Source organism: Numida meleagris, chromosome 5, assembly GCF_002078875.1.
Source record: "Numida meleagris isolate 19003 breed g44 Domestic line chromosome 5, NumMel1.0, whole genome shotgun sequence".
Lineage (NCBI taxonomy): Eukaryota > Metazoa > Chordata > Aves > Galliformes > Numididae > Numida > Numida meleagris.
Window position 1 is genome coordinate 13,004,418 of NC_034413.1, and position 25,827 is coordinate 13,030,244.

The 25,827-nt window shown below is 44.1% G+C and overlaps 1 protein-coding gene across 2 annotated transcripts; it reads right to left on the reverse strand.

Moving 5' to 3' along the window:
• Positions 1,415-25,060, reverse strand: MGEA5 (meningioma expressed antigen 5 (hyaluronidase)). Of its 2 annotated transcripts, none has more exons than XM_021398603.1 (16): positions 24,527-25,060; positions 20,921-20,972; positions 20,511-20,608; positions 19,281-19,411; positions 18,385-18,556; positions 17,305-17,403; positions 16,843-17,127; positions 16,136-16,294; positions 14,281-14,891; positions 13,743-13,917; positions 10,263-10,348; positions 9,284-9,388; positions 7,770-7,855; positions 6,627-6,819; positions 4,413-4,572; positions 1,415-3,707 (listed from the first exon to the last, which is right to left on the reverse strand). In XM_021398603.1, exons 1-16 carry the CDS (start codon positions 24,711-24,713, stop codon positions 3,571-3,573), a joined length of 2,736 nt encoding a protein of 911 aa, XP_021254278.1. In that variant the 5' UTR covers positions 24,714-25,060; the 3' UTR covers positions 1,415-3,570. The 2 variants fall into 2 exon arrangements, with proteins under 2 accessions (XP_021254278.1, XP_021254279.1); XM_021398604.1 differs by lacking the exon at positions 24,527-25,060 and adding an exon at positions 24,218-24,306.

A 25,827-nucleotide genomic window follows, 5' to 3' on the forward strand; every position in this document is an offset into this window, starting at 1 on the left:
GTACCGCGCCGAGGCGGGCAGTGCCGAGCCGAGCCGAGCCGAGCCGTGCCGTGCCGTGCCGTGCCGGGCCGCCCCTCACCGCCCCCGGCTCCGCCCATCCCAGCGGGGCTGCACCACCCAGCGGCCGCCGGGCGCTAAGGACGGGCCCGGCCCCGGATCTGCTGCCTGGGGGGAGGAAGCCGTGCCCCATGGGCTATGGGGCTCTGCGAGAAGGGCTCGGCCCGCGGTGCAGCTGTGCAGAGAGGGGAAGACTTGGTGAAACGGCATATTTATGGCGTTTTATTCCCACGCAATAAAAGGGGAAGGGATATTAACCCCGGTGGGATCCTAATGGCTTTTCCTGGCAACTGGCGTCTTCCGGCAGAAGGCTTTTCTGGGGGGTGGGCAGGGGGAGGCGAGAGGATCTGAAGTCGCGAGGGCGGCGAGCAGCCCGGAAGGCGCCTGCCCGGGGACGGGAACGCGGACGGAGGGGTAACGGGGAGCGGGGGCCAGCGGGACGGAGCGGCCCATCTCCGCTCCTTTCAGTGCGGTCACTAACGAGCGGCTTCAGCTCCGGCACCGGGGCTGCCGTACACCTCTGAACGCAGCGCGTGGGAAGGCAATGTCCCGGCGCGGGGAGCAGAGCGCCCGAGGGGCCGCTCCGAGCAGGAAAGGAAGCAGCGCGGTGCGCCTTGTGCGCGGCCGGAGCCCACGCGCTACGCCCAGGGCACGTCCAGGAGCGAGGAAAACGCGGCTCCCCGTGCGAGAGAAGACGCATCGTTCTTCCAGGCGGCATCCTGCACGCTCAAGTATACACGGAGGAACATCTTCCCTCCTCAGAGTGAAAGCGGTCTTAGGACTGAAGTCGTAAGGACTCGGGCGGCCTTTAGGCTGCACGCTGCGCAGTCGCGCTAGCTGCGGCCGCCAGGAGCGCGGCTTCGGGCATCCATCGTCCCTGCGAGCGGGGACTCGCAGCACACAGCAGTACTGAGAGCAGCGCTCGGACAAGAGAGGCCTGGGGGGTCGAGGCCTTCTGCCTCCGCGCGCCCTGGTCAAGCCTCTGAGGAGGCTTCCCCAAGCAGGCTTCCTAAAGGAAAAGAATCATTTCAATGGAACACCTGCTCACATTCCATCGTCAATCTCCCTGCTTCATTTCTATGTTGTGCTCCACGTATTCCGAGCTGTGTCTCAGTGTGCTTCTATAGCAGTTGGGTGAGCGCTAGGAACTGTTCCCACGAGCCGAGTATTTCTGTGGGGTCACTGCAATCCCCCATCCAGTGAGCAGCAGCACAGGTGTCCGTCGTGCGACACTGTGAGCAGCAACAGCAGCCAGATTTTCTCTGGCAGCCGACGCTGAGGGCTCCCAGCACACAGGGCACGGTGCAGCGCTCGCTGTCGACCCACGCTGGTTCACAAGCCTCACACACAGCACACGTTTCTTATTTACATTCACTTCTCAATTTTTATTCTATTTCTTGCATGGTCTTCAAATACAGTTTTACAGGTCGTTTTCTTTCCTGCTACAGATACTGTTGATCTAAAAACAGATTAATGTAAGTGGCATTCCAACCTTAATGAAAATTCTTAACCATGAAAGATATGTCAACGTATCACTTACAATCCTAGAATGATGGCATCGGCCTGACATTCCCATAGGCTTATACAATTAACTTTTATAATAATAACAAAGTCATAGGAAGAGAAAATGTGGCAGCTCCTTACAAGCCAAGAAATAAGGCCACGAGCATCCTATGCCGTAATGCTATGAATCCAGATAAAATAAGTTGACTCTGGTATCCATGAAGAAACAAAACAAAAAACCCTCTCCCACCTGATAAACCAAGGTATCAGCTACTCAACGTGCACTCAAAGCTGTATAGAAACTAGTGGCATTCAGCTCTGACTTACATGAAATCCCACAGAACAACCCCGTACCTCTCTCTAAAAATGAAATGAACTTATTTCAACTTAAATATTTTCGCTACCGTATTAAAAAAAAAAATTGTTCACATTCTGCAAAGGAAAAAAAAAAATCCCGCATGTGACTGCACCAGAAGGCCAACCACAGCATCCTACACGGGCTGCAGGCAGCACTACCGCAGCCTTAATGCCGTTCACTATGGGCTGTGTAACTTCAGTGCAGCTGGAAGCTCGCGCCTGGAACCGAACTTCCTTTGTGCTCCACTGAAATCACCCAGGAAATGAAAGGAGGGAGATGAAGACGGCTGCAGGTGAAAGAAGCATGGTACTGCAACGCGGGCCGACCGCCTCTGTGACACTGGGACTTGAGTGAAATACCAGTTTCACCAACGATGCCACTACCTCACTGTCAGATCCCATGACATGCTGACTCCATCACGTAGCCAAAGCGTCAGACCCGGGTAAAAACACTGCATTCCTGGAACATTTAAAAGTAGGTAACCATTTAAATAATGAGTAAAAATGTGCTTATTGTGGCGTTTCTTATAGAAAAGTTATTTGATACAAGAGTGCAGGACTTGAAGACCCTGATTTAATCCAACTAGAATGAACAGGCTCTGAAACGTGGTGACTGTTCCGAGGACAAATCCCAGCTGCGGGCCAGCTCTCTCCCTCTCCCCGTCTCCCATCCACAATTCTGTACTAATGCCACCGTAAGTAACAGGTTGAGCAGCCCGCCCCGTGACTTGCTGCTTCTGTCCCAGGAGAATGATGATACAGCCTTGAGCTGTGGGAGCTCGGCAGGAAACCAACTGCCATGTGAAGGGAGGATCCTTGGGATCAGCGCTCCTTACCCAAGATGGTCAGTTTCTAGCCCTGGACATGAGGCACAGTTAAAAAAAAAAAGTCAGTGCTGAGGACAGATTTGCTCTCCATTGTGGTTTTATGTTATTCAAAAGTGCCATCTTGGACCTATATCCTTTCACTTTTTAAAAGAAAAAGTTACAAAAACTGGTAAACAAAAAGTTAGTCAGCGTACAGCTAAGTTTATATACACTGGAATTTACAGGTTTGTCATTAAGTGACTTCTGCCACAGACCACTGCACATCTGTCCCTAACAAAGCACAAAGCTCGAACCAATGGTCATTAGAAGTGACAACGGGTCATTGCTTTATCAACAAGCATAGATAGTCAAAAATAGAACTGCAGCTACTTATCTTTACATCTGCCGATTGACATAAGTAATCCCTCCCATTTCTGCAACTTCCAGTTGCACATCCTGCTCTGTGACATAGACACAAAACTGCATCTTTACAGATACTTCCTTACTGCAGCCACTTTTCTGCTGATACTCCAACACAGAACTGTTGTCAACCACAACGCTGATTGAGAAGGATTCCCCCAGGAAGCTATGTAGTCCATGCAAGATTCCTTGGCACTTCACACAAGACCAGGAGAGGACACAGATTCTCTTGTCAAAGCGGTGTTTTCAGCAGCATTATCCTCTTCCAACAAATCAGTCTGAATGGGTGATGGGTGATTTTCGCATAGTCCCCTCTACCAAGCTGGCTTATTGCTGGCTTTGTTCAGCTAGACCATAGGAAGATCCCCACCACTACCTGCCCAGATGTTAGGGACTACAGCACTGGAACAGTTTGCCGTCGAGCACTTCACAGGCTTCTTCCAAGGATAACGACATCCTTTGGAAATCCTTCCATTTTAGCAATTTCAAAACAGCCCAGCTTGCTGTAGAACTCCAGAATTCTTTTATCATCTGGTCTCACTTCACAAAAAGCCCCACGGGAGCCTGAAGAGGAAAAAGAGGGACAAAACAGCGAGAGAGAAATACTGTAAAAGGGCAGTCAAGTACTAGAGTCCCCATCTATTGCGGCATCTAAACCCAATGAAATCACTGACCCAATTCCACACGCAGCACAGTCCCCAGAAGAGACCAGATTTATGGCAAGATAGTCGACCGTTCCCTAACGGGGCTACGTGTTGCAGAGATCTTGTCAGCGTGAACAAACCGTGTCCGTCTGAAGATCTTTTATTTCACATAAAAGCAACCTGAAGCCCCGAGGTTGGCTCAGAAAAAAAGGCACTACAGGAAGGCACCAAATCGTGCCAAAGACCCGCGAGCCTCAGATGTGCACTAAGGCAGATGGCCAAGTACTTTCCTAGACTGAAGGCTTTGGTAATTATTCACCAGTGCACACTTCCACACGTAAGAAAAAGCACCACCATCGCTGCCAGCGGACAAAAAAACGAGCATTTACATGTTGTTCAAGATTGCAATGAAAGCACGCATTTTTTGCTAATTGCTCCCTCAGTTCTTCCTGTTCTCTAATTTGCAGGATGACAGCTAAAGCTAAGAGCTACCTTTAATGAAGACAGCAGCACAAGTTAATTATAAAAGACTTCTGCATGGCTATTTACCTCAATCTAGAGTGCCGACTATGGCAGACCTAATATGTAATTAGGAAACCAGGCATTCTGAGTGCAACAAGCTTACCATTAGCCTTTAGAGAAGAGAGCAGGCAGGCCATCATGCTTTTGGCCACACTTGGATCTGTCACTTTTTTGTGGATATCAATCTTTATCAATGATGGGAAGTTGGCAAGGAATGATTCTGGCAACACTTCTTGTTCTTCATGGAAGCTTAGCATTATTTTCTGAAAATAATATGAGAATCAGATATTCAATCATTGTTCAGCTTTGTGTTTTCATTCATTTTTAAGGGAGGTTGCTTTGCTCACAGGGTACACCTCTAAAAAGCACACTTTCTAACTATGCCTGACAGCCACGGGTAGTCGTAGCTCTAAGCTTCCTGTCCTTCCACACCAATCCTTCGGCTCGTAGCAGCCTGGAAAAATCTCTAATGCTTATGCAGCTATCTAGACTATTTGCCCAAAGCCAAATCTGAAATACACTAATCATACCACCTGCTGGTTGCAGAATTTAAAAACCATTACAGAGCATTGGCTCAAGTAAACAAGCTGCTTAACTCTGTATAACCAAAAGCTGCTGTTATAACAACCAGAACTGGGGCTTCATCACACAAGGAACCTTAACATTAGCAGGCAACGGTCAGGGTTTTCTCAGGTCAAGCTTAGATCCTTTACTTTCACATCTATTATCTGTCATCTCCCAGACTCCTTCCGTGACAGACCAAGTCTCTGCTGAATGTTACTATTTCAGATTCAGAACCAGGCCTGGCCCTCTGTACTTCAACACAGCTATAGCATGCACAATCCCACAGAAAGCATTCAAAGCTAGCCATGCTGGTAGCAAGCACCATGGCAAACATTACAACACAACACTCAAAGGTTGGATTTTTCCTTTGTGAAACAAAACACCTTATCCCATTGAGTTCGGGCCTCAAGAAGCAGTTAAGTAAACTAGGAAACAACTGAATCATATTAGATGTCAGCAATTTGAATCAAATGCTCTAAGAAGTACAGAACAGGAGCTTTTCAAACCGAAGTGGAGACAGATTATTATGAGGTAAGAGGTCTGTAAAGGAACCCTTATTCTGTGAAAAAAAACTTTTCCCTGCTGACCTTTAATAGCAACAGTTCCTAAACTTGCTGAACGTTCTCTACTTTCCTTTACAGTGTTAAAAGGCTAGATGGAGAAACAACCCCAGCATCTACCTCACCTCAACAGCAAGTACAAAAACGTCCTCTGTACTCCAGGGAACATCCTTCAACACCCACAGACGTGAGAAACAGAGTTTTTCTGAAGTACTGTATAGAAGCAGAAATCCTGGGGTAACATACCAACAGCCAAAAAATGCTCATAGACATCTGGATGACATAGCTAGTTCAACAGCATAACATACCTCCTCCTTTCTCTTCCCCTGAAGTTTGGCTTTAAACACCTGGAAATCAAAGCTTCTCCTTTTTGGACCTACTAGAGCTTTGCTGCGCGTAGTTACTGGTATCTTTATACACGTGTGAGCTTTCCTTCAAAATATGGATTTACCTACACAGTTAAAAGGGACAAGCTGCACAAGTGTAGAATAAAGTCAAAAGACCCATGGACTGTAGACTTCAGTAACAAAAGTGAGCTATTAGGGCACATTCTCTAGCCACACCCAATTGGAAAGAACAATGTTTGCTGCAAGGTTGTTTTTTTAACCCCTTCTACACAAACACATCTGGCCAGAGGCCACAGACTGATTCCCATCAGGAACTGGTGACCAGGATACCATTTTGCACCACTTACACCTATCGCTACACAAACAGTTCATAGTTTTTAAGTAAAAAAGCAAGCCAGTTCTTGATGTTGTCATCCATACTTTAACCCGTGTGGCTGTCAGAACTGAACCTCATGTGCACATGAGGACACTAACACCTCATTCTGCAGAACAGAAATGGTACTTTATTTTCAACAAAGTGTGGTTTTCCCTAAATTAATGTTCACTCTTGGTTTGAAAGCTCCTGCCACTCAGCAGTTCCAAAAAGCCTCTGTGCACTTACTGCATCAAGTACTACTGAAGTACTCCTGGAAGATGTTATTATAACACACAGCTGTATCTGACACAGAGTGAGTACTTTCAGTATCAACATCCAAGATGTCAGATAGTATGTTCAAGGACTACAGAAAATTATGAAAATTAAATTACAAAAGCTTAAAATGCAAAAAAAAATACAAAGGCCTGCCTTGGAATGAAAGAAGAATGCAGTTCAGTGTAAAGTTCCAGACTTGTGTGGGTTATACCAACCTCTGCCTCAGACAGCTCCTTGTCACTATTGGGTTTAGTATATTTTTCTTGCATGAAAGGGATCCAGGACATTTTGCATTTCTTAATGAAAGGAGTCACATCAACTGTTCCCAGAGCGTAGCCACATATGCCATCCTCATCTTCCAAGACAAAGCAGTAATCTAGGCTGAGGGTGAGCAGACCTCCTACTAGCCTGCAGAAAGAAGCAACCAAATTCAGTCTACAGAAGGTCACGTTGAACAGGTATACTCTTCATCTACTCTGGATGAAGCTGGGGTCACCTAAAGAAGTGACAGAGTTCTCCAGCAGCGTAAATAAATTCCTACAATGCATCAATTAACAGACTGATCAGCTGCCAAAACTCAGTGATGAGCAGCAATAGCTCAGGATCCCCACAGTTTAACTCTATACAGGCTGCTGCTCTGACTCATCACACAAACTTTCTTCACCTATTGCCCTCAGTACTCCTGCTGCAATTATCTTCTTTTTTTTTTTAAGACCAGTTACACATCCTTTCTTAACTACCTTCCTGTCTCTCACAGAGAAGCTTCTTTGCAAAATACACACCCGAGACACAGCAAAATACTTTAAGTTGTTCACTCTACAGTTCAAGATTTAATGCTTTTTTTTTTTTTAAATTTTTAAACCATCATCTCATTTGTCATTGTTTTAAAATGTTGGTGCAGGAAAACTATAACATGCATTTCAAAAATAATAAAATCAGTGCAACTGTCTGGTATGTTAGTCCTCAAGAAGTCTTTCAATTACCTGAAGAGGCACAACAGGATTTAAAAAAAATACCAGAATGTCACCACAGGTACCCATGATGGACTTTCACTAAATCTGAAGCGGTATTATGACGCACGAGTTTCTTAATACTGGTATTTCAGCTCAATCTTTTTTTCCTAACAGCTTACTGCACGTGACCAGAGCATTAATTGAGACACAAGTGTCAACACTATCTTTCAGTAGTCAAAATTTCAATTTCTTACCAATTACAGATGGCTTTTTTGCTTATTTGTTTTAAATCAGAACTTTTGCATTCTGCACACACACACACACTAAAAAATTCTAATTAAATACGGTGTCACAACATCATCCTTCATAACCACTTCTGTCAGTTCACTCATTTCTAAAACATACTTGTCTCCAATTAAGTCTGGTAAACTATGGAAAGGTTGATCAGCTCCATCAGCGTACATCTCTCTGCAGATCTTATATACAGATGCCTAGGAAGAGAAAACAGATCTCAGATTATAAAACTCAAAAGCAAACATCTTTAGAGAGATGTCATTAACAGCTCCACTGTAAGCTAGTACTGACAGGATTTAAGTTACAGTGAACAGGAGTACACACCAATTAGAAAGGATCAACTCCCCTCCTCCCCCCCCCCCCACCAAAGCTATCTCAGAGTTGCCTGTCAAAAACAATGGGTAAGTTCAGTGGAAGGAAAAGAACTGGAGGCCAACTTTCTGCATGTTTCTATAGCTGGAGAGGAATCCTGAAGGCTAGATACTAAGCTTTCACTGGATATCACAACAGCCTCGATAACAAGGTTGCTTTTCAAAACCTCCAATGTTTAACTGCAACAAATTTAACCTCTGAAGGTATTTGTACATCCTGATGGATTCCCTCACCCTGAAATGCTTTTAGCTGAATCTCTTTAGAAATAAAACTTGTACCAGTCATATTTTAAGTTAAAAAAAAAAAGAAAGCCACGCATACTCTGTTTCTAAGAAACCAGCCTTAGTTCTGCATTAAGGTATAGAAAAGGGCTCCTTTGCTGTCTGTGAGAACACCAGGGGACAGAACTAGCAGATAAAGGACAAGTCTTCTCATGATGGTCCTATCTGCCTGACCAGCTTCAAAAGCTGGGATTTACTTAAGCTGCTAGACACCTATGTTTCAAATGAATCACATTTCAACTCTTTGCAAAAGCAAATTTAAGCTACAATAATCTTGATGTTGTTTAATCTATATTCATAAGGGCTGCTAACTGTTGACACAACATTTTAAAGTATTCTTCTTGCCAAGACAGTATAAACCCAAGAGACACAGGGAAAAAAATTCCTCTATCACTGAAGATTAATATAAAATCCCCGGCTTCAAAGTATCAAATGCTCCAAAAAAATTTGACAACAGCCCTTTAAAAAAATTGGTCAGAAAAGATCACATTAGTAGATAAAGCAATAAAGCCAGCTGAAATATCACCCTTCTACAACTACATTTTGAGATGCAGTATCAGCTCAAAGTTCTGCCCGCGTAGCTTTGAGAACATACCAGGAATTACCAGAATTACAGATATACACACCCACCTCTACAGTTACATCACTGCATGTGCGCCCACTGCAAGAATTCCACTATCAGCAGGGAATAATTGTAACTCACTGTTCAGAAACATGGAAAGCATCACATAATAAAAAGGGGGGGGCACGGGTAGGGTGGGAGACTGCACTCAAGCTGTGGGTGTAACTGTACTGCAGCACAGTAAGCTGTTAATTCACAGGGAAATCACTTATCCTTCATTCTCCTGTAGCATGCATTTGTTTTGTGCGAGATACAGGAACATCTGTTTCCTTAGAGGGTGAACGGTGTCAGGAGAAACCAGCGTTGCCACAAAAGGAAATACATCGATAAGAACAAGAAGAAGCAGTTACCTCATCTTTGGGGAAGTAGGGTCTTATGGTGTACACCTTGGAAGTGGGCGTTAACGGAGGCGGTTGAAAAAAGAGGTCATTTGCTCCATCAATAGGCAGCAACCGCTGTGAAAACAAAATACTTAATATGAGTGCTCGAACAACAACCCAAGACTCTCGGGCGTGCACTGCAGACTTCCAAATTAACATTTGCTACTTGCAGGCACCCCAGAAGAAGGTGGGGTTGGTAGGCTTTACAAATGCAAAGACCTTACTCGAATAGAAAATATCCAATTGGTGTTTTAGAATATGCAATTGAAAAAGCACATTAAAAGCCTGCTTATCTTATCTACTTTAAAATACTTTTACCAATCGTATCTACACTGTCTCTGTATAAGAACACAGAATGTCAGGAGGAAAGGTTTGGTCTGAAGAGGGTTAACTGGCCAGAGGAGACGCTTTATCCCAAAAGCAATGCGCTGACTCTATTTGCTGCGCGCAGAGCACCTGTGAGGGGGGAAAAGTACAGCTCCTGAAAAATCCATGAACAAATTCGAACGTGGTATAAACAGATTTTAGAACAGATTTTAGAGTATCTGCCAATTGAAATCTTTCCAGCGAAACACATCACTGCTTTATTTAGAGAGCACCCAAAATTCGTATCGCTATTCCTTTTGCTCATGGAATTCCCATCGGCAGACAAGCATGCGCGCATTGTGCAATTGCGGGCGCAGATAAAAATGCTGTGCGACCTGCAAAGAAACAATGTGAAATGTACAACTAAAGCCGCTGCGCTTCGCATGCGCGTGGGACAGGCAGCATCTCCTTGAGAAATTACTGTAGAAATGGGAGGAAAATTATTTTAAACCAAGCTGTAAGGCTAATGGGCTTTGGACCAGAAAGCCTTCGGCAGACCAATCCTTCCAGACCTCTGATGTGCAACAAAAGGTTTCTCATAAAACAAAGAAAACGTCATTCAGTTGTGAAGTCATATTGATACCTGGAACTCTCCTGCTAGACCACCTCTAAAGGCCCAGGGTTCTTGGTCTCCACTTAAGAACTGTGCTGAAGATTGACTACGACACCCTGTTGAGATCAGATCCAAGCGGAGAACGTTACGAGAAGGGGGATTTCCTGGGTGTCTTACATGTCCAAAAAGCTAACACACACTTGTGGAAAAAGCTCTCTAACTGAGCTATAATCCAGGGCTTTAGTAGAGGCTGTAATAATATATGATCGATAAAGATTTTGTGCTCGTGCACCAACTGCCGTATTTCAAGATCACAGTCTCAAGTAACAGATCGGTTTAAGAGGCGAGGTGATTGAGATAGCACACCTCATTCCAGACCAGGCACAAGAATGGTGCCATGTACAATTACATAAGCCTGCCAGGCTTTCTGCACATTCTTTTGGCAGAAGTAGGAGTTCATCTACAAAAAGAGGACATCCCGGATGCTGCTTAGCTCAATAGCTACTATTGCAAATACAAGCAGTTGAAGAACAAATTCCATTATCACAGCCTCTTGAAAAAAAAAACTGGACCTTTCTGAAGTCACATTTTATTAATTATCATTTCTAGTCTTGTCAGAAAACTAGGATTGGCAATATGTGCAAACAGTTTGGAACAGTTAGATAGCCAGGACAGCTGTATGAAACAGCATTCTTGCAAGAGACTAAACAGATTGAGATAATCCAGGCCATACCTTCACAGTGCCACTGGTATGTTAATAAGCTAAGCTGTGAGTCAATTCCAGTTCACACAAACTAGTACACCCCGTCTGGCACAGGTAATACTAGCTCTGCATCTTTAGCATCTCAGTTCTTCCTCTTCAAGTATATCAGAGGCATCAGGGTTCCTACTGATCCAGTCACAGGAGACCCACCAGCATGCTTAGCTTTAGACTAAAAAAGTTCCCATTAGCCATTTGACTTTTTACACTGTTCCACTAGCAAGATGCCATGGCCTTCAATAACTAACATAACGACAGCTCTGTGAGGAGAAAAGTAAGAGCACGGGATCTGGAATGGAGATTACCTGCCTAGTTTTCTGACAAGACGAGCAGCGCAAATATTCTTTTCCTTTTGTAGACAGCAGTCTAACTCCTGTTCAAGTAACAGTCCCAGATCAGTACAGACAGTGTGTTGTGCTAGTCAGAGAGTCCCAAAGTGTGCCAAGTTTGACATTCAGCAGAATTTAGGAATACACGTTAAATGCAAACTACCCTAAGCAAGGTAAATATTAGAAACGATCCAAGCATCAGAATTTGAATTTGGTCAGCTCCCACGCTTTAGCATTCTCACAAAAGTATACTCTTCACATGGAAATTTAGTCAATAACTTGGAAGACAGGATCTGTCTCTCCTTTGAGACTACAACTTAACTAGCACTTCCAATTATTACAGTAAAGAGCTGTGTGAATGAAGAGCTGTATAAATGAAAAACATAGTTAATGCCTTAGTCGCTGCGCAAATGTGACTTCAGTTCATGCCTATCACACATCTAATCTATCTGAGCTGCCTCACAGACAAAACCTGTCCATTTTAATTAATTAATGACGACGCGCTGCGAACATCTGGCGCTGTCCATCCAATAGCAGTAGAAACTTGTGCTGAAGATTCTCCCATCTGTACACAATGGGGAAGAAGACAATAAAAGTCATTAGTAATCCATAGTACTGTACAGCCACACTAATTTAAGGGACTGAATGCTAGCTGGACTTGGGAGGAGAGGTGAAAATGAAATTCAGCGGACCATTGAGCACACCATCATGAAAACTGATTTGTTTGGATTTGGACGTACTCAGCTTTACGTATATTTACACTTGTGACAAAACACAAGCTAAAGACAAAAAATATCTTCTCTCACAGAAGCATTATTCGTTTAAGACTACTGAACTGTAAACATCAAACTCCTACAGCAAATTTTTCAACTATCTAATGCCAGTCATGATACTGGAAAGGACAGTGCCGAAGTCAGAGAGCTAGTATCTATAGAATTGCCTTCAAAAGTGAAACATTCCAAGCATTTGATGCATTTAGAGACCTGAAACCGAATTTACAGGGACACGGGGAACGTGGAAATAATTTCATCTGAAATAAGGGAATGCAACAGGTAGCTCATGAAGTCGTAATGTGAGCTGGGCCCTCAATGTTTTGAGGTCAGAAGAAACCGTCCTCTCTTTACAGAGTGTGGGTCTAGAGTTTTCAACAGACTAAGTTACCAAAAAGAGAGCATTCTTTCTAGTTCAATGTCAACATACAGCAAAGATAGTAAAGCTGGGGGAGTGGAGTTACACTAGTCTTAAAAACACACACTAAAGCTTTCCAGCAGCATTAGGCAGAGATGTTAATAAAGTACAATGCTGCCAAGCTCTCCTCTGTACCTTACACAAGGCAGTTCTAAAAACTCATCTTCTTTATTCACCACACACATAAGGATCACTTATTAAATAAGCACATCCACAGGAAGCTTTTAAGCAGGGACTGACTTGATGTCTTAACAAGTGTCGTGTCTCTACTTAAATCTGTCAGTATTGAAGACTATGATTTAACAATCCAAACACTCGCACTTGACCAAGGTTGTGCAATGGTTAACCACTGTGAGGCTTGTGACAGCTACAAAACGCGTGACAAGAGACCATCAGCTTTGCTGCCTGCTGTGTATGTCAAGCAAGTCCACAGCATATTCCTTACAGCTGGATTGAAACCTGAAAGTGAAATGAGGTCACTAGAATTACCCAGGCCATGCTGGTGCCATCTGTTAACTTCAGATCCCTCAAAACTCTTTCAGGAAAAAAAATAAAACCAAACCAAAAAGCGTTTCCCGATCAGCTTACGTCTCAGACTACATGAGTCTAGAGAGCTCCACAATTTCCACCCACTGCCAGAAAATAATTAAAAAACAACAACAAAAAAGCAATTTGGAAAGTGTTTAAAAAATAATTTTGCACCAGAATAGCCTTACGCTAAAGCTCGCATGCGCACAGGGCTGGGAGGATCAGCTTCCTCTTGGCCAGGCCCATTTAAAGGTCACTTCTGGAATTGTTCTGTTGGAGACAGCAACAGTGTTATCAAGACAGAGCAAGCAGCACGTGGCTGATGTGGTCACATCTCGTAGTGTCTTTTCCAATCATATACCAGGGTACCCAAAAAGTTACGTGGCATAGTCCAGTGTGCATTCAGTCAAGAATAAGTTAAAGTCAACACTTACGTGTCAGATGAGATTCAAGTTTCATTAGCCCAAGAAGAAAAATCAAGGTCTCCAATCTTAAGCATCCAGCAGACTTCACTTTAATCCCAAAGCAAATTCACAGCAAGCACTGATTCACGTAGTGAGACAAGAAAACCTTTAAAACAGGGTCAAACCAGACCCTATGTCCAAGAAAACATATTTGCATAATGCTTTGTTTTCCCCGTGGGCTAATTGAAAAACACAAAAAAGATACTCTATCTGGGATTGTAATGGCTCCCAATGCACCTACCTAACCATTGCACAAAAGATTTCACCATTGACATAATACTCTTGATATCCCAGACGTAGGAGTACATATCATAAAGGATTGTTCTGTTGGCACAATTGGAGAGGCGAGTGAACATTCCCATCACCAAGCTGCACATCTCTTCAAACTTAGCTGCTCGGTTACGCCATTCTTCTATCTATGGATGGAGGCAAAAGATCCACAAGATCAAATACTGCCTTCTAGAGAGGACAAGTACTCTAAGTAGGAAGGATGACTACACAAATCCGTACTTCGAACCACCACACCACACATGACTCAGGTACTCTCCGCTGCTCTTAGAAGTGAAGCCAGTACAGGGATCACTGTTCAAATGCAGACACTACAGGGCTTAAAACAGCAAATTCCACTGGATGAACAAAAGCTACTGTCATCTGTGTTTAAGTTACACATTACCCTTCAGGTTCTAGGAAATGGAACACTCATCTCTATCTCAGAAAACAGGCAACACTGCTTGGAATTTTGATTTAAAAGGAGAGAAACAAGCTTAAGTCACACTCACCTTTTCAGCATCCTTTCCTTTGCAGTTAACACTGACAACACTGCTATTTGCTCTAAGCCACTGGAATTCTCTCAGCATCTGTGCGCCTTTGGGCCCATGTTCATACGGGAGATAAAACAAGTCAGCAAGAAGCTGCAAGTCCTCTAAAGTCACCGGTTCCACTGCATACAGTGGTTTTTCATTTGGCCCAGGCACAAACTGTTCCTTGTTAATTTGTTCATCAGTTTGCATAGGGGCAATATCACTGCCAGAGTCTTCCTGCATAGACATCTCCGGGGACTTCGATTCAGCTATGCTCTCCTTATCAGTATCCATTGGCTTCAACTCCTCTGTCATCTTCGCTTCAGCAATATCTGTCAGAATCTGGTTAGTATTCTTGTCTGCGTCCTCTTGTTTTTCTACAACCATGTCCATTGGCTCCTCGTCAGATTGCTTCTTCTCCTCCTCCTTTACCAAGGCGGGCGGCTCGCTGCTCAGCGCTGCACCTTGACTCATGATGGGTTCCTGATAAACCGTGGTAACCACAGTTGCCGCATTTAAAGACGACGGTGCCACCAGAGGCCCTACGTCCCCTACAGCAGTCTTAGCTCCGCTGTGGGCCACTTGCCTACCTGAGGATAAGGAGAAACAAGTTTAAAATTTTCAATATCAGCCAACTAACATTCAAATCAGCAACTTCTGCAAATCACCAATCATTCTGCTGTCATGGCATCCAGTTATGTAGCTCCTTGCCGGCACTTTGTCTGTTCACCTCTGTCACTGTAATTCTAACTACAGATTTCACACTTTGGCAAGTTTCCCCTTCAGATAAGCAAACCAAACTAGGCAAAGATAGGGAGTTCATAAAATGAGTTAATATGCACAGCCAGCGACATTTCTGACTATGACATCAGTATAAAAAGCTTTTCAAGTTAACTTTTTCCCTCTGCATCAACTGACTTATTTCTATTCAGAGAAGACTCCAAAATAAAAGGACTGATGCTTAAATACTTCAATCGCATAAATATCATTGACCCGGGGAAAATGGAGATATTCAGGACTCAAATGGAAAAGGTCTTGGGCGATTTGTTCTAGCCAGCCCTGCTTGAGCAAAGGATTTGGCTGCAGTGATCTCAAGAGGTCCCTTCCAACCCGAACAACTCTGTGAAATCAGAGGAAGGTGACCCTAACCACCACCCCTCACGCAATGTTTTTGCCACAGCTGAGTTTTAGGAAGATCTGAAACACCGCAGTAGTTCAAAAGGACAACTACATAGAGCAGAGCCACGAATCAGAAGAGACTCTTCCAATCCACCAACAGTTATAAGAGAAGGCCACTCTGACCACCCAAAACCCATGTTTGAGAGAAACAGATTTTACCTCTGACCTCAAGCTCCCAGTGCTACAAGAGGAAAGGTGTACAATGCTGGAAGGAACCCAGTTGGTTTCTGTAGACAGAAACTCAGAAGAACAAAGCCACCTGAAGACAACTGGTAGAACATGGACTCTCCTGGGGCAGTATTACTGTTTGCAGTAATCTAACACCCTCTTAAAAAAAATTCTTCCTATTCTCTCAGGTTTCACAGAAGTCTAGTAACAACAGCTAGGACTGAGAAGACCCAGACTCTTTCTGTCTTAGATCAGAAATGCCAGAGGATTGTCCTGCTTCAAGGGTGCTTCTGCTGATCAGCTGGGTCACTAAAGGCATACTGCAGAATATCAGTCATTCTTCTTTCTTTATTAGGGTTTCCTCAATAAGTAAGGAAGTAAGTACTTGCACAGGCTGCCAAAGTCTGTAGTTTTAATTTAAGTGCAAGTACTGAACATTTAATCACATTTTCCTACCAACCCCAGAATGATACTAAACCAAGCTCACTGCTGTATTGCTGAGGTACTCCGAACTCCTGAAGCCATTCAGTTAGGGCCAGTTTCAGGGCCATTTGTGGGCTGTAGAGAACATCTGTTTCGATATCTTCATCGCTCCCCTCATTTTCCAGTTTAATCTGGATAGAAACTGTACTGTCTTCAGTATCAGCTACAGAGAGAAGTTTATAAAAAAAGTCATGTAAGTTTCATCTAAAATAAGAAGAGGTGACATTAGACAAGGCACTCAAGAACTCTCAGTCTTACTTCACAAAGAAGGACAAGGAATTAAAACGTATTTAGACAAAATAGAAAGCTACGGTCACTGTCAGCGTCAGCACAGAACCAGTACGCAGAAGTTACATGTTACAGCACTCAGAGTTATTCCCCTGATCTGATCTGTTTCTACTCCAATGTAATCAAATGCACGGACACTCATGTCAAATGTAAACCACTAAAACTGTTTTTATGGATTTCCTGAGATATTAGAGGTTTTTTTAGACTTGAGATGCACCTGTGGTTGTATAAAAAGCACTTTCAGTAAATAATTTGGATGCTAGTTATTTTTCAGGCAACTGTCCTTTACTTCCAGGACAAAAAATGCTAGGCTGTCTTAAAAATAAACTGCAAGGAAAGTCTAGAACAATTAAAAAAAAAACACAAAACAGTGTAAGTTACATGGTTAAACGCATGCCCCAGCAAACAGGTATTCATACTTACTCATCACCACATCTTTCCTCACTCCATTCATGTTAGACTTGTACCAGGTTGCGAGCGTGTGAATAGCAACATAATTGGCTTCAAATTCACAGTTTGGATTGGTGAGAACTCCCTTTAGTCGAGGGATGAGTTCTGTCGACCGACCTTTGTAAGGCCCAAGAAAAAGCCTCTTTTGATCATAATCATTAGCATGAATGTTGTCCCAAATCACTGGTGCTCTCCTGATGATCTTAGAAACTTCTTCAATGGACTCTACTGGAATGTCTTTAGATACAACTTTCGGACCTAAGAGTGAAATGAGACCATCAGATTGCTTTGCACATGCATGAAGATCCACACTCCTCACATCAAACAGTCGGGCGGGTGTGTGGGGTTTTTTTTTTTTTTTCATTTCTTACTAAATACTTACAACAAATCACTTGAACACCAACACTGAATCAAAAAAAAAAAGTGCTACTTTACCTGTCCATAACACATCAATGCCAGGAAGCAGCTTTTCCCCTACAGTTCGTAAATATGGAGACTGAGCAACATTTGGGTAACAGAAAGTTCCACAGTATTCTGCAAAGGAAAAGTGAATGCCGCTTATTAGAAAGACATACAGGTATGACAGCGTATTATCACTTGAGAACAGAATCCTCAAAGTTAATCTCTAAATCCCCAATAGTCTAAATTAAAGGGGCATTACACATTATGCCTAGCAAAATGTCAGAAAGCAAGAGCACAGCATTTATTTAAAATTGGTCAAATGTCAAAATTTGGAAGAAAACAGAAGTCCGGGTTACTGTATACAATATGCAAATGAACTAGAAAACATAAGACTAATTATAGAGTGCAAATAACCAAAAGTCTTAAAAACAGAGCACATGATTTGTTAAAAGAAAAGAAGTCTGCAACAAAACCAGAACTATTACAGGCAAACAAAACAAATAAATAATAATAAACAAAGTAATTCACAGTGGTAACTCCGCTACTGAACTAAGTTTTCCTTCTAACAACCCACACCAACAGACACAGTGATACTGACTCCATTACAATAAAATATTCTTACAAGTGTTAGATGAAGCTTAGAATTAAAAATAATAATAAAGCAATGGTCGCCCTTGAGAGTCACCTGATAGTTCAGATTTTAAAAAAAAAAGCAACTCAGTAATGAATAAAAGTGAGTAATCTTACTAAAAGCAGGTACCATTGAAAGAAGTGAGCACAGGAAGCACAGTATCTCCATTTTAAGAAAATTCTAGGAAGCGAACGGCTAGCCCAGACTTCGGTACAGGTCAAACAGAAGTCTTCACTTAACCTAATCTTTAGTTCTTCTTGAACCATTCTGTCAAGCTGCTGCTTTGCCTGGCAATAAACTTTTCAGAGATGCACAGATTTGGCAAAACCTCTACATACAAATTACTGGAACCTTTCTTTATTCTTCAAATGACTCCCAAAATACTGCCTAAAGTGACAATGAGATATCAAACCAACTTTTCAAACAATAAGAGAAGGAGTCCTGTTGTTTAAGGCTGAACTAAAGGGTTCATCTTGTTTTACCTGTAGGACAGAAAAGGAATGTGTCCGGTTCTCCCAGATATTGGTAAATTTCATTTGTTATTGATACTTGAGCATGAGCAAAGGAACTGAACACTTCTTTGTCCGCTGCACACATGTTGTGATCGATATCATCAAACAGCAGGGCAAAAGATCTGCAGCCAAACTGGGAAACCTAATACAAGAAACAAGAGTGAAAATTATTTTTTAAAAAAACAAATCATATTTTTGAGACCTGAACTACCTTTACAAGAGGATAAAACATTTTAAAAATTAAAGAAAAGTATTTGAGGAATTATTCTTCAGCTTACAAACCAGTAAAAAGGAAAAGCTACGGGAACAGGGGAGAGAAGGTAGGTAAGACAAGATGTGCTTTGTTATCTATTTACAATGAGCCTTTGTCCCTGATCCACCACTCTGCTTTCCTCAAAGCTGCTTCTGAAGACCTTCTATCCATTCCAGCTCCTACAATAAAGTTGACCTTACTGGACAGACAGCTGGGAAAGAGGTAACTAACTCTAACAGCATTTGGACAAAGTAGAGCAGTTAATTATGGGAACAAAAAAGATGCATACATGTCAGCTCTTCCACCAATGGATTTATTGTGGACAAGGGTTCTTGTGCTGGAAATGCATCTTAGCTTCAAGGTCCTAAAATACTCTCAGGATAACCTACCAAGAACAGCCTTCAAAATCCCATAGCAGATTTTCTATTTTTTTTTTTTAATCTAGATGATCAGTGGTCACTTCTGCAATGCAACCTGAACATATCCATTCAGATTGTTCACTGAGGCACCTTTACTAAAGTAAGCAGCTAGTACAGTATGCAAGAGTGAGCATGGTACTGAAGTTTTTAAGTTACATAGGATCACAGCTGCAGGAAGTTCACATCACATTTACCTGGTCCAGCTTGCGTTTCAACGTGGATACTTCTTTGGGATTTGAGAAAGTGATGTCAAGTCCAGGTGAGATTGCATAGATGAACTCTATTTCATGTTCACGTGCAGCTGATATTAGAGTCATTAGCTGCTCTGCAAATCAAATTCAAATATTTCAGAAGGATTCAACAAGAAACAGCTTCATAACTATATGTAAATAACTAACCGTACGTGCCTGTGCTACTATAACAATAAAAATAATAAATTGAGGAATTTGCTCAAAATCTGAGAAGAAAACCAACTAAGAAAAACAATCTCAATGACAAATAAGGATGAAATCTGTTGTTACAGCATGCATATCAACAGTTCTAGAACTACTACCCATTTTTTCAACATCTGTCACACATACTGAACCAACCCCATGTAGGAATCACCTCGCATGAAGCTACCTCACTACTCATACTACACATTTCACTGAAGCTTGCTGCACATTAAAAGGGTTCTTTTTAAATACCACAGGACAGAAGTAGTTGCTGTAAGAACCAAACTTCAAATTTAATCTTACGTACAATGAAGAAAATTTATTGGTATTTGGTGTTATTTGAAGTTCCCTCGCAGTACCCTCAAAGTATATTTCTGCAGTGATTCAAAGTTGCATCCATAAAGGAGTATTTAATTTCAAGTGGGTATCACCTTTCCCCTCACTCAAGGAAAACAATAATCCCAAAAGCCAGCAAGACACTGCAGAATCTGTAAAAGTCAGAGGTGGATAAAAAGCCTTGCCTCACCTTTTACACAGGTCTTTCATGTTCTGGCTAGCCACGAGCTGCTTTTCTAACCTGTGCTCACATCAAAGGCCATACTATTCTTTTTTTTTTTTTCCTCCCCTTTTTATTTTTTTATTAAATGAAGCTAATCATTCTGCTCCACCATATGGCTCAGGGGATCAAGAGCCAGAGGAACACTTGTAAACAACCTTTTCCAGGGACAGGAGGTGGGAAAGAACTAATTTTAATAAGACAAAGCCTTAAAAGCAATTGTAGAAGTTATCTGCTGAGTTACAGTTAAAAGAAGCAAATCCATGCTTGTACTAAAACTCCCTTAAATACAGCTGCAGGGTATTAAGAACAGGTCTCAGCGCATCTTTGGAACTGGCTGCTGTGATTAACTACACAAGCATACAGAGCAATGACCAATTAATTAAAGAAAAGTCTACCCATCGAAAGTGCAGAGAGCAAACAGAAGTCATTACCTGCTTCTTCCACAGAGTACATTTCCCGCCAGAACATCCTGTGCTTGTAGTCATCCTTCGGGGCGTACAGGTAAGTATTTAGCCCCCACTTCTGAAGCCTATGAGCACAGGATGAAAGCCTTAATTGTGAGAGCAAGCTACAGATTCAGAAAGGCTACGTTTTATTTGGTCTAATAGGGCTGGGTTTGTTTTTTTTTTTTTTTTTTAAACACTCCTTCATTGAAGATTGCGTTATACTATCAAATACACACTTGATATGGAACAAATTTGGTGTGAGTATGCAACCCCAGGATACAGATACTATGCAAAAAGTTGCTCTAGGTTAAGCCTGAAAAGAATTTCTGTTCTAAGTGGAAGATCATGATTACATTATGCTGGAATGTGCTGCAGAGAGAGGAAGCATGACTTGCCTTCTAAAAAGTTCTTTCCTCTGCTCCATAACCCAAGGTCTTCCATAAAATCCTACAGGAAACAAGATTAAAGTTATCCAGTTAGATGTTAAATAATGCCTGTGCCATGAAACGTCATATTACAACCAACCATTCTCTCATTTTCTTCCTCTACTAATAAACTAATCCTGCTACATTCATCATAAAGTTTCCAAAAGCAGAAAGAAAAAAAATCCAGCAAGACAGCATTAGAAAAGCATAATAAACCAAACAGAGCTAAATTTAAAATGCAATTATAGCTTATTTAATTTCTTACGATCCAAAGTCTGATAAAGTTGGCCATTAAAGCAATTAATTTTCAGAATACAAACTGAATTCCTGAGCACATGCCCTTCACAAGTCAGCATTATTAGAAGGGCAGACTGAAGAGTCATAACCTAATTAAACTATTGTTCCAGACACCTGGAAAATACGTCAAATTGTAACATGAATCCTGAAAATGCCCGAAACTATTTAGCAGCATTAGAACACTTAATTCCTGATACAGATTAGAATCCTAAATACATACTGACAATGATTATGTAAAAAGTGTGAGATCTTGAGCGTTTTGTTGACTTACTTGCATTCCCTTTACTTCAATTAACAGGTTTCTTGTCAAAATTAACTCAGATGATCTTTACTTGACAAATGCCTACCTCTTCAAAAGCTTAGACCGTTTTTATATCATTATTCGAAGACAACTAGAGCTTTTACAATAGCATCTCTTCGAGGTCACTTACCTCTACATACATTTTAACAGATTCTGGGTTTAATTCTAATCCTCCCATTCCAAAAACATAATACTTGAATAAAAACAGAGTTTTTTTAAAGTAAATTCACTGAGACCTCTGTGCAAACAGCCCAACCAGAAGCGGGCACTTCAAAAGCAAGCTTCAGCCTGGCAATCCGTGCAAAGACTGAGCACTGGAAGAACACCAACCTAATAAGCACGTATTTGCAAACAGCGTGGCCACTCAGTGATGAATGACACTCCTAATACACAAACCCCCAAGTTCCCACAGGACAGCAGATCAAAATGTGAACAGCATTCTCATTTTCAGAGCTATTCACCGCTGTAAATCTGTAAGCATCTGTTCTTAAAGAAGCCAGAAAATGCCCTCCTACGGCCTGTCAAAGCTAATACAATTGAAGCACTTTCTACATATTAACAAGTATTTCATTCACCCATTAAATGATCCAAGATCATTTCAAGAAGTTTAAAGCAGGCTCAAGTTTTCAGAATTAGTCTCCCAGAGAGTGATCTAAGACTAACTGGCACCACAAAGTGGAAAAACTGAGTAACTACTGCTTCTCACTGGAACTGCGAGGTGACGAACTGAGGACGGTTAAACACAGGAACAAATAAGGGGACAGCTGCAATGCACAAAAGCCTCCAAGAAAAAAAGTTCTCATTTTCACTAGTTACTTAATGCTGACTAATGCTAGTCCAAGGAAGCTCAGCAACTCACAAACAGAACAAATAACTGCAGCACCTACTCAGTACCACCCACGTCTCCTAACTTGTTCAGAACGCTTTTACTTTACCAACAATGCTACTGTTTCAGACCTAGCAGCCTGGAGCAGAGCAGGGGCCGACTGCAAAAGCAAGACGTGAAGAACAAGACAAACGGATTAAACAGAAAACTGAAGAGAACTCGCTAACCAGAACTGATACACTACTTCTTCATCTGTCACCACATTTCTTACATTACCGATGTCATCGGCTGACGACTATCCTTGGATCTCTCTATCTAACTAAAATTGACCTGGTTTTGTATTACTCCCTCAAGACTGCGTGCCAGGTTCATACAAAGTCATGAGATCATGCCAAGTATTCATAGCCCAGCTGCCACACTCTCCATCACTAAAAGCCAGGCTGTCCTGGAGGATGAGCACCGCGGCTTTGCATTCCAGAGCTTAAATTTTATTATTCTCAAAATGGTGCATTCAACAGACCGTAAGTTCTTCACATTCTTTGAGAGCATTCCTAGTACACTTGCCTGATATTTCACTAATTTTTGCCTCCCCTTCCTGCAAAATATCTGGACTCTCCTGCTCGCTGCTTTAATTATACGGTATCTCTAGGCTGTGTTAGCTGCTGCACTATGTAAGTATTTATCTTTGCTTCTGAAGTTAATCTCTTTTTCTCTTAACCCAATAATTCCCACATTACTAAAGAGACCGGTATTTCCACCCGCTCCCCCTCACCTCAGCCAACACAACTGCTGCTTTGTTTTTACACTCCCTTATTCCTTTTCTTCTGTACACATATGAAGGCTAAACACATAACTCCCAGCTAACACTCCACTGCTTCACTTGGCAGGAGCCATTTTCTTGCTTCATTTTACAATGTAGTCAAGAACACCTATGTTTATAGCAGCTGCTTCAAAATATATGCAAATGAAGTCTAGAGTGTAATTAAAACACCACAAAAAATTGGTCACAGCGTACACACAGCGGTTTTCACACACTCCTGGATGAGCAGTTGATCCTGAGCTCAAGGTGCATTGTTCAGGAGTGTGAGAAATCATGCAGTTACGATCTGTATTCCTGTTCACTACTACCAGTCTCCAAAGTGTGTTTCTTCGTAGAGAAATGTTTAATAACCAGCCCATCTCTCTCCACACGGACTATATCTAAGCCCCAGGAATGCCACAAACGAAAGGCATGAACGAGGCCTAGCACACTTCACACAGCGACGTTTGCTGGAGCCAAATGCTCCATTTAAGATACGAACAAAAGACATTCTGCAAGCAGTGCAGATACTGACTTTGACAAACTGCCCGTTTCGCTTCTCATCTGTTAATGCTTTTGTTCTCCTGCTGGAGAGTCATTATAGGTACCAAAATAACAGCAGTCCACGGGAATTTAGAGGTATTCCAAGCCAGCCAATTAAGCAGGGAACAAATCATTTTTCTTGCTGGCTTTCAACCATCTACCTTAACCAATTCAGCAAAAACGCACGTAAATTCAGTAGTTACTGAGAAACGGGAGAACAGCACCTCTCTTCTGAAGCTTCTGGAACAACTTAAACCTTTTAATAGAGCCTCTATAACGAATTCGGTGAAAGAAACATCATACAGCACCGTTAAAACGTTAAGCTGTAACACTGCAGGGAAGAGGGAGCATTTGATATTAATTGCAGAACAGATGTCTCCGGAATCACTTACTCCCTACCCTGGAAACCGAATCCGAGCCCCCGGCGCGCGGGAGGCATGCGTACAGCCGGGACAACCGCACAGGAGCGCTTCCCTCCCTCCTCCCCCTTTTACCACGTACCAGCAGGCCAGCCGCCGAGCCGCCCCGGCCTCCCTCAGGAATCCTCGGCCCGCCGGAGGTGCCAGCCCCGCCGAGCAGCTGCCAGCCCAGGGCACTTCCCCCGAGCCAGCAGCGCCCGGCACCAGCCGCCCCGCCCGGCAGCCGCGGCTCTCCCCGCCCCCAGCCCCGAGTCTCGCACCGCCCCGCCGACCGACCGCAGGGCCGGGGGAGGAGACGAGGCGCAGCCTGGGCCCCGCTCCCCACGGAGCCCCACGAAGGATACAGCCCCCGGGGATCTCGGCCTCCCCCCCCGCTCCCAGCGGCTCTCACCTTCCACCACGCCGCACAGGAAGCGGCGGGAGCCCAGCGCCGTCTCCGTCTCCGTGTCGGTTTCCTCACCCCCCGGGACAGGCCCCGCGGCGGCACCCGGCGGTTCCAGGGGAGCTCCCGGCACTCCGGCCGGGTTGGGGCTGCCCTGGGGCTCCTCCAGCGCCGCCTGCCCCTCCTTCTGCACCATCCTGCCGCCCGCCGCCAGGACCTCCGCTCTCCGGGCCGAGCCCCTTCTCCCCGCTCCCCGCAGCCCCTTTGTCGCCGCCGCCGCTTCCTGTTTACGGGGCCCTGCGCCTGCGCGGCGAACCGGCCCCAACCGGTCCTCACCGCTCCGCCCGCGGCTCGGAGGGGCGCGGAAGCACCGCCGCAGGGCCGGGGAAGCTGGGAACAAGGCGGGAGACCGCAGCCGAACGCCTCTCCCCGTCGCGCTGCCGGGAACGCGCGGCTCGAGCGGGAACAACGGGCTGAGGAGAGGGAGTTACCTCAGGGAACTGGCGGGCAGAGGGAAGAGCCCGCCTACGGCGCATGCGCGAAAGGCGGAAAAGGGCGCATCGCGCACGCTCAGAAAGCAGGCGGGAGGAGGGGCGAGGCCGCTGCAGCCCACGGCGCCTGCGCGGGCGGCTGGCTCGTGCTTAATGCGCATGCGCGAGAGGCCCCGGGGAAAGGGAGAGGCGGCAGTGGGGTAGCGCGCAGGTGCGTGGCGAGGGAGGGCGCACGCGCAGTCGGCTTTGTGTAGGGAAGCGGCGCGGACGGGGACGGGGTGGGAATTAAGTGTTTACTTCAGCTCTGCGCATGCGCGCCGGGGACACGCCGCGGAAGCCCCGTGCGCATGCGCATGCGCTGAAGTGTTGGCATCTGTGATGCTTTTGCGCAGGTTCCCCTGGGCGCTGACCTAGTTGCCGCAGTAAGCTGGGCAGGACTCGGCCGGCTTGCCGCGCGGGTAGTAGAGTCGGCCCAGCGCTTACTTCGGAAGGCCTGGAAATTTGCGGTTCGGGGATTGCAGAGAAAGCCCCCGGGGCCGGCCTTCGTGTCCGTGCTGCCGTGGGGGGAGGGCTCCGAGCAGCGTTACAGCTGTCCTGTGCGCGTCAGTAACACCTGTCTCCTTACTGCTCTCCCGGCTCATTTCTAGGGAGCACCTCCAAACAGCAAAAATAGCAGTTGACCCGGGTAATTTAGCGACAACCAGCTAAATCAGTGCACAGGGAGGCTTTGTGGGAGGGTGAGTGGGGAGAAAAGCACAGGGTTTGGGTGGAAAACACAGGTACTCCCATACCCCCGCGTGCAGCTGGGGAAGGTTGGAC

What these genes read in the sequence shown, in the direction of transcription:
- MGEA5 (XM_021398603.1), bottom strand. Translation starts at nt 24,713, where the DNA reads ATGGTGCAGAAGGAGGGGCAGGCGGCGCTGGAGGAGCCCCAGGGCAGC. An exon ending in CCTGTGCGGCGTGGTGGAAG is followed by an intron (nt 20,973 to 24,526) that starts GTGAGAGCCGCT and finishes TGTTTCCTGTAG; the next exon opens with GATTTTATGGAAGACCTTGG. An exon ending in GAGGAAAGATGTGGTGATGA is followed by an intron (nt 16,295 to 16,842) that starts GTAAGTATGAAT and finishes TTCTCTCTGTAG; the next exon opens with CTGATACTGAAGACAGTACA.